We start from the raw sequence: 9,500 nt of genomic DNA on the forward strand, positions 1-9,500 counted from the left end.
TTTCAATATGAAGGTGGGGTGAGAGAAAAATGTTATAAAAATTATAGAACAAATTTGCAATTTCTCCTGCTCTATGGCGCACATCTAGCTGTGGCCCCAAAGTGTCATGTGGTGAGAGGTAGAGCTTTTCACAGGCGGCTGGGTCTAGAGTGCATGCTGCTGAGATCAAGCATGCGCTGCTGGGATCGAATCATGATGCAATGCCAGGTTTAAGGCTGCCCCATGCTGGCTGTGGGAGAAGCCTGGAAAGGCTGTAAGGGGCAGAAAGAGGGGCGCTTGCCACTTGCCTCTTGCTTGCTGCTTCTGCTACCTTCCTCTTGCCATAAACTCTTTTCCCTCGGCCTCACCCATCTGCTTTGCCCTGGAGACAGCCAACTACAATCTGAAAGCTCTATAAACTGTGAGGTGAAAGAATCCTTTTGTTCTTTAACTTTGGGTGTCAGGCATTTTGTCTCAGTAATAAGCAAAGTAACTAAGACATCTTCTCTTTGGAATCTTCTTTCTCAATTTTCCATTTTATATCTTTAAGTCTGTGCCTGTTTATTGCTTTTTCTTGAAGACTTTTCATTATCCAGAGATATACAACATCTCCATGTGCAGAGTCCCAGTTAACATCTCAGACACATTTGTTGTGAGCAGGTGGAAATTCTTCCATCCAATTAGATGCAAGGGAAGAGAATTGAGAAAGCTAATTCCAAGATGTCTCTCTTAATAATAAAGAAACATGAAAAATAACGTAGAGGTAAGTCCAACTGAAGACTAGGGGAGCTGTTATTAAAGGTCATGGCTTCATTTCTGCATGTCTGCTTTGAGGCTCGTAGGACAGAGAATATGAGTAGCCTACACTTTCCCTAAAGAGTTAATTTCATCAAGTATTTAATTATTAGATAGTTGTGCCAGTACTTTATTGGGAATTCATTTCTTATTAGGAGAGGCTGTGAACTATGTCATGTGGACATCTGGCTCTAAAAGAGGTTCAGCAACATTTTCTTTCTCTCCTCTGAATGACTCATCCCAATCATTGGAAAACACGGAAACAGAATACACGAGGGAGTAGCCTGAGACTAAAGCTTTTACTGGAAGATGTAAATGCATATATCCTCTTAAAGTGATTGGACACACATGGGAACCGATTAATTATTTGCTGCACAGACCAATCCTCCATCTCATAGTTTCATCCTAGTTTCTGTGCAAGCCAAAGAGCCAAAGAGCAGAACACTTGCATGGCTGAGTTATAAGAGGATTTTATACTTCTGTGGTTCCACAAATATTGTGGTTGTTTGTGATACACTGAATCAAAGTGAAGGAAATCATAAATGTTTTTTGTCATTGTTTTATTTTGAAGAGTAAAAACAAAAGCAAGAAAAACAAAAACAAACACAGAAACAGTAACATACAACAATACCTATGTTATAGATTTTCAAAACAAGAATAGCTGATTAATAATGATTGATATATTATCTACTTGATCATCAAATCTATTGCTTATATTAACAGATAAGAGTTTTTCAAGGTTGGATGTATGATTGAATATTATCGCATGCTTTCAAGAAATCTTAAATTTTTGTTCTTGTCTCTCTCTCTCTCCTTTTTTTTCTTTCTTGCAAAGTGATATCAATAGCCAGATGTAATACATGAGCAGTGGGTAGTGTTTTGGAAAAATGTATTTGTGATCTCAGAAATTAAGGTTTGCCTTTACTGTCCAGTCCTAATTAATTAAACACACACACACACACACACACACACACACACACATTCACAAGCAAGTGATGTGTTCAATTTCAGTTCCCTTGTAACAGAATTAGCTAAAGAATTGATTAATAGGTTTTCTTTTTTCTACTTTAAAAAAATCTTACATTATGATAATTACACTCGTAAGAAGAAATACACAGCTTTCTGTCGCTGTGTCTGCATCGTGTCTCTGGAATCAGACTGTACCCCATAGGTGGCCAGCTTTCCCCCGAGGGTCAACAAGAAAGAGATCGTGAGATCATGTACTATTGGTGAACTTTTAGCTCCAGCAGCTCCTTTTGACAAGAAATGTGGTCGTGAAAACTGGACTGTTGCTTTTGCACCAGATAGTTCATACTTTGCTTGGTCACAAGGACATCGAACTGTAAAGCTTGTTCCTTGGTCCCAGTGCCTTAAGAACTTTCTCTTGCATGGTACGAAAAATGTTGCTAATTCAAACAGTTTAAGATTGTCAAGACAAAATAGTGATGGTGGTCAAAAAAATAAACCTTGTGAACATATTATAGACTGTGGAGATATAGTCTGGAGTCTTGCCTTTGGGTCTTCAGTTCCAGAAAAACAAAGTCGTTGTGTAAATATAGAATGGCATCGATTCAGATTTGGACAAGATCAGCTACTCCTTACCACAGGATTAAACAATGGTCGTATCAAAATATGGGATGTATACACAGGAAAACTCCTCCTTAATTTGGTAGATCATACTGAAGTGGTCAGAGATTTAACTTTTGCTCCAGATGGGAGCTTGATCCTAGTATCAGCTTCAAGAGACAAAACTCTCAGAGTGTGGGACCTAAAAGATGATGGAAACATGATGAAAATATTGAGAGGGCATCAGAATTTGGTATTCAGCTGTGCATTCTCTCCTGACTCTTCAATGCTGTGTTCAGTTGGAGCGAGTAAAGCAGTTTTCCTTTGGAATATGGATACGTATACCATGATACGCAAACTAGAAGGGCATCACCATGATGTTGTAGCTTGTGACTTTTCTCCTGATGGAGCATTACTGGCTACTGCATCTTATGATACTCATGTATATATCTGGGATCCACATAATGGAGACATTCTGATGGAATCTGGGCACCTGTTTCCCCCGCCTACTGCAATATTTGCCGGAGGAGCAAATGACCGATGGGTACGCTCTGTATCTTTTAGTCACGATGGACTACACATTGCAAGCCTTGCTGATGATAAAATGGTGAGGTTCTGGAGAATTGATGAGGATTATCCAGTACAAGTTGCACCTTTGAGCAATGGTCTGTGCTGTGCCTTCTCTACTGATGGCAGTGTTCTGGCTGCTGGGACACATGATGGAAGTGTGTATTTTGGGGCCACTCCAAGACAAGTTGCTAGCCTTCAGCATTTGTGTCGCATGTCAATCCGAAGAGTGATGCCCACTCAAGAAGTCCAGAAGCTGCCCATTCCTTCCAAAGTTTTGGAGTTTCTTTTATATTGTATTTAATTAGCTGCTTTTTTAAAAAAAAATAATATTGGGAATTGCACTCATGACCCCCTGCTTGCCACGCAGGCACTGGGCCACTGAGCTAAACTCCCAGCCCTTATGTTTTATTTAGAAGACTGCCTTCCCTAGTAGTAGGGACTGACAGGATACACTTAACATGAACTTCAAGCTTTACTGATGTAAAGTCTGTTTTTAGAGGTTTAGAAGATTTATTTAATTTGATACATTTCTTGTACTGCATTTTACCAGTTGAGCTTTTAAAATACTATTTATAGACTATAGAAGTATTTCTGAACATATTAAATGTAAATTGTTTTAGAGTAACTGTGAAAACATATACATACATGTATATATTTAGATGCAAGCTGCTATGTGTTGAATGGACCCTTTTGCTTTTCTAATTTTTCTGTATATACTGCTTCAATAGAGCCATCACATGTATCATTGCTATAAAGTGGAAGGAAGATTTTTTTTAAATTTGGGACACTGAATTTGGTGAGAAGTTTTGACTTAAGAAATCTGAATTGCCTCATTCAGAGTGAATTTGATTGTGCAGGAGCAGACTGGCGCAGCTAGTGAAAGTTTTTGTATAGGGAAGGGATTTTGTTGTCCTTAGAATGGTATCTGATTGGTGGTATTTGAGTGTGACATTTTTTAAAAATCCAAGGCAAAATTAGAAAAGATTGTCTTTACCCCATTAAGTACTGCTTCAGGCTTTAATTTGGGAAGGCAGCTTGCTACTTTATTCCTGTGTTTTATGTTTTAATTATTTTGAGAAACTTATCTACTGTATTGTTAAATGTTTATACTAAGGGACAATTATCTTGAGACCTTTTTTTTTTTAAACACATATTCTGTTTCTGCAGAGGATGAAACTGATACCTCGCCAAAGAGAAGCAATACAGTATACTTGCTTTTTTGCCTTCTGTTATTTATCTTACCTGCAGATATTAAGAATGTATGCATTATGTAAAATGCCTGATTATATATTTTTGTTGAGTTTTTTTTATTAAAGACTTGTAAAAAAAAGCCAAAAAAAAAAAAAAAAAAAAATACACATAGTTGAACAAACAGGAAGTTTAAAGCACATACTTAAAACCAATGAAAATATGCAAGGACATAAGGGAAATTCAGAATAATGTTCAGCCACTAGTGTTTGTGATACAAAGTAGTGTTAATGTTGGTATCACGTGAATTTAAGGATGAAAATGATAACAGCAATCTCAACTATGATTAGAACTGGATGTAACCCATTGAGAGTAATTGATAGAGAATGGGGATGAACACAATGTTTTAGCATATGCCCACTGAAATAAAATTTAGACCATGCAAGGCCACAGCAAGAAGACACCATCAAAGTAAAACCTGGGTCTTTATTAGACACTAACTTTGTTAGCAACTTGACCTTGAATTTCCCAGCCCCTACAACTGTGAGAAATATATATCTGCCATATATAAATGGTTGAAGTCTGCTATTATATCAATTTACAAATAATTTATGATATAATAATCTTTGAAGACGTTTTAGCTTAAAATGAACATTTTAGTGGATTCTTGGCTGGAGATTTTGCCTAGGATGTGGGTAGTTGGTGTCAGGTGTTACCAGGGCACAGGGAAAGTCTGAGCACCTCCTATGACCCCAGCTTTCCTTTGGTGGGCAGCAGGCCAGCCTCTAAGCTTCACTTTTGATTGATTTAGAGAGCACAGTGGGTTACAGTCAGAGATGAATTTCTTTTATATGAGAAACTCAAATTATAAACAAAGAAAGAAATAAGAGATAGATTATAGGGCACAGGAAGGTGTATCTTTCTCAAATTGGAAGGGAATTAAGAGATGGAGCAAGGTGGAGAAAAGGAGGCAGGCAGAGGGAGTAAAAAAAGGAGTTCAGATGTGTTATGTCCATGTACCAGATCGAAAAGGAATGTAAGCATTATGTATTGCAACTAAGTATTAATAAAAATAACAGTTGTAAATGTACTCTTTAGTACAAATCTTTCAATAAAAAATCAACAGGAAACAACCAGAAGTTATGAAAGAGCTCAGCTCCCTCTGCATCACTTCCTACCTGAGTGGGAAAGGAACAAATCAAGAGACTGAACTTGCTTTTGTAAGGAGAGAAATAAAACAGATTACAGTAACCTTGCTGGCAGCTAGTCTAAAACATTTCAGTAAACAGCTCATGATGTCAGGCTAACTTTAACGTTTTCTTTTGAGAATGTTAGTGATGATAGACAAGAAATGGCCTAACGTGTTTTTGTTTTCTGTTTAACAGATGTAAGAGAGGCAGAGAATAAAAGGTGAATCCAAAGCGGCATGGTCATAAGATCTCAAGTTCAAGTATGAGCTTACCAACTGTCCTTAGGTACATAGAGGGGAGGGATGGAAGGGCAGTTCAGGGAGGGAGAGAGGAGGAGAAGGAGAGTGGTAGAAGTGGGGGGAGGGAGGGAGGGAGAGAGAGAGAGAGACAGAGAGAGAGAGAGACAGAGAGAGAGACAGAGAGAGACAGACAGACACACAGAGAGAGAGACAGACAGACAGACAGACACACACACACAGCAGGGACAGAGACAGACAGGGACAGAGAGAGAGACAGAGAGACAAACAGAGACACAGACACAGACACAGACACAGACACAGAGACACAGAGACAGAGTCAGAGGTTTTATCAAGGCAAAAGCAGGTACAGCAGCAACTAACATCAGTACCTTGGGAATCCTGTGTTCTTGGGTAGTTAAACAGTTAACTCTGGGGGAAGTTTGCATAAGCACTATCCTGCTTTGCTTTTTTTCTTCTCCACATCCTTTTCCAGCCCTGACAGCAGCACAGGGGAAACATATTTGTAGCAGATGTACTGGCATGGGTCTTTCTTCCTAAACCCAGCAAATTAATCCCCATTGCCAATACCTGTGGCTGGTATGCTTTAAGTAGCTTAGATATATTTTTTTTGCCAAAAATACATACTTTAATTATCATTGTCCTTACATGCACCCTCCCTGAGCTGACTGTAGAAACTATTCCTCTTAAGGATGTTTGAGGATTCACTTTGTATATTTATTTTCTGAAAAACTTTCAATAACTAGTATATATATCCACAATGAGAAGTAAAATCCCCTCATCCACAAAACAGAGCATAGCTCCAAATTCTTCTTATATTACTCCAGGGCAAAGATATCTCAGGATGGTAACCTCAGAACAAAAATGTAAGCAAGCAGATCACGGCACATGCTCAGTTGCTGGGAATAACTCCTTGTGGGAACCACTACAGCTGGTGTGAATATTTTGATAATAGACCGAATGTGTTAAAGTAAATAGAATCAAATAAAACAAAGATATGACATAAGATACACATTAACTATTTAAAAGAGTTGCACAAGTCAGTTTTATAAAATGAATGATGAGTATTTTGGATTGTAAATAAAAGAGATGAGATTTTTAAAAATGTAACAAATTAGGGTTTATGTCCTTACATAGCCATGCCGTTTTTAATTTTAATAGCCTCCTGTTGTGGTGTGGATAGTCTTTAGTCGCAGGAAGGTGGTTTGAAAGCATTTTATTTTAAATAGGTTACACAAATGAACACCTTTCAGAGCTGGATCTAGCCATTTCATAATGCGTACACACAAAACCACCATGTGGTAAGCTTTACATTTATTCTAATTTTCCATTACAATAAGCACATTAAATATTTCCTTCTACTTATTTGTGGCTAAGAACCTGATCATTTATTGTCTGGTTCCTGAAGGGAGACACCCTGCTATCTCCATGGTACAGCCATTAAAATTCTGTTGTAAGGGTTCATTTTTGATAGCTCATCATTGGTAATAAAATCTCATTTTAAATTTTCCCCCTAATCTCTCTGATTTTTGGTAACGTGGTTGCATGAAGAGCTACATTCTCACACTGGGGCATTCTTCTCATTTTCAAACTTCTGCAGGGTACAGATCTGCAAGGCCCTCAACAGTAATTGTGATTTTGTGGAGTGAAAACTGTGGTATCCCTGGAGGTGGACTGACTTTGAAGAAAGATCAAGGCCTTGAACATATGTCTTAAGTTTGCAAGTCAAGTTTTTGTTTCCATTCAGAGGCTACATGAGGACTTTCGATTAGTAGCCACCACAGGAATATTTCTGATCATTTCTGATTGCTATTTAATGACAATGTAATCTTTATGTTGCATGTTAACCTATATTGCATTATTCCAGTTTGCCAAAACAAAGTAGAAACAAAATCTGCAGCACATTTTACTTTTCCATTCACTAAATGAGCAGGAGACAAGAGAAATAAACTTGTTTCTTTCCCTCCCAGATCATATAAGCCACTCTGTGTAAACCCTCACCTCTTGGTGCATTAGTCTGGGGTGCGGAGGGGTACTTGTTTCACACAGTCTGGTTTGTAAGAAAATTTCTATACTTTGCTCTGCAAAATGAACCATAAATCTGTTCTGAGACCAGGGAAGTAGCAGACTAGCTTGGATTGTCTGAGAGATTGCCAAACTACCTTTCTCCTGGAGTGTGTTGTGGCCAGGAATAGGGCTGCCAGATAACATCCAAGCTGTCTAGCACTGTATTGGAGCAGGGCTTCAGACTCTGCCTTTGGGGGTGTACATTGTAGGGGATGTTTGTGTTACTGAGACATTGAGAATCTGTTTACCTGTGTGTGGGTATTAGTGCTTGCTTTTGGACAGGACTTAGATTACCAGGGCTCTGAACTCATGAATAAGACTCTTATGATTATAAAAGAGGCCCTGGGAAACTGTTTTGCCACCTTTCCACTTTATGAAGTTACACTAGAAGTCAGCCTTCAGGTGACAATGAGGTTCTCCAGGCTTCAGGGATAAGAAAAATAATTTAGTTTGTCGAGAACCACCCACTTTGCAGTATTGTAGTATAGCACCTCAAATGAATTAAAATATCCTATTACATTTGAATTGCTGATAAACAATCAATGCTTTCTTCATGTTTTTATTTGAAAAATTTAATAATCCTACCATGAGTCCTAGGGTCAAAGATTCCCCGTTTCATTCAACTAACTTTTGCTTCATCTATAGATTTTAGACCTAACCCTCTCATGAGATGAAACCATTCTGTACTTCTATAAAGTTAGTCCAGAGACATTTTCTCATTGTATCCATAGAATAATTCTCATGGGGACTCAAAATCTATCTTATGCACAGCTATTTTTTAGATGCAGATACTGATATTTAGAAAGAATAACTATGTCAACTCAAGATCATTTGAAAAGTCTAGAGGCACAGTTTAGATCTACATCCCAGTTTTTTCTACATCAATGTTCTTTCCAAAAACTCACTCTACTAAAGGAGTAGGTAATAATTCATTAATCCTACAGTGTAGGTGAAATGAGATGGAGGGGGGAGGGTCAAGGGGAGGGAGAGGAGAGAAAGGGAGGAGAGGGAGAGAGAAATATTTTAAAATAAAATTATATGACATTCTCTATTTGATAATATCCTCTAAATAAAATATTATTTACCTTTGAGAACCCAAATACTGCTGATTTGAGACAATAGAATCCTCCATGACAAATCTATCATGCCTATCTGAACAATGTATTTTACCAACTGCCAGAAATATTGGTGGCGTCTCACTTACTTTTCTCTTGTTTCTGGGTCAAAATATCTGACACCCAAAGTTAAGGAAGTAAAGGTTTAGTAGCTCACAGTTAGTGGAGGTTTCAGTTCATACTCAGCTGGCTTCAAGGCAGAGTGGCACATGGAAGAGGGCAGCAGTTCCTGGTGGTGGAAAACAGCAAAAAGCAAGAGCAAATGGGAAGAGTAGTGGCAACAATGGCTTCAGAGAGCAAGACTGTCTCTCTTACATTGCATTTAGGCTACCTGCCCCAGGTTACAGGTAGCACTCAAACCCATAATCCCAGGAGCATTCACACCCATAGTCCTAGCAGCACTCATACCCATAATCCCAACACTGGATCATGAATTAATCACAAACCCCAGAAGTCCACCCCACAACTGCATGAGCCTTTAGGAGGACAACTAGACAACCCATAACAGGTGGCATAAAAAAATTGGTGTAGGAATTATAGAAAATGGGTTTATTTAGCAATATATATTTATATGAGTAAAATTTCGAGGCTCTCGCTTCCTGTTCTCACTAATAAATACCTACCGCTCTGTTGCTGCATGTGTATAGGTTTCTTCTCATAACATCATTTTCATGCGGTTTGTCCTATTGAATTTTATGATTTTGGTGGTATCAATCTGCTTTCCTTTCATAGTTTATTTCAATTTCTGGGAACAGCAGAAGCTGTACATTGCC

At 38.3% G+C, this 9,500-nt stretch overlaps 1 protein-coding gene across 1 annotated transcript; it reads left to right on the forward strand.

Annotated features, from left to right (window-relative positions):
* The first annotated feature begins 2,073 nt into the window (after nucleotides 1-2,073).
* LOC101593160 (WD repeat and SOCS box-containing protein 1) lies at nucleotides 2,074-4,051 on the forward strand. Its single transcript, XM_023713252.1, has 2 exons — nucleotides 2,074-2,154; nucleotides 2,556-4,051. The coding sequence occupies exon 2, from the start codon at nucleotides 2,561-2,563 to the stop codon at nucleotides 3,209-3,211; it is 651 nt and encodes a 216-aa protein (XP_023569020.1). The 5' UTR covers nucleotides 2,074-2,154; nucleotides 2,556-2,560; the 3' UTR covers nucleotides 3,212-4,051.
* The last annotated feature ends 5,449 nt before the right edge of the window (nucleotides 4,052-9,500 follow it).

Source organism: Octodon degus, unplaced genomic scaffold (assembly GCF_000260255.1).
Source record: "Octodon degus isolate 3935 unplaced genomic scaffold, OctDeg1.0 scaffold00029, whole genome shotgun sequence".
Taxonomy (NCBI): domain Eukaryota; kingdom Metazoa; phylum Chordata; class Mammalia; order Rodentia; family Octodontidae; genus Octodon; species Octodon degus.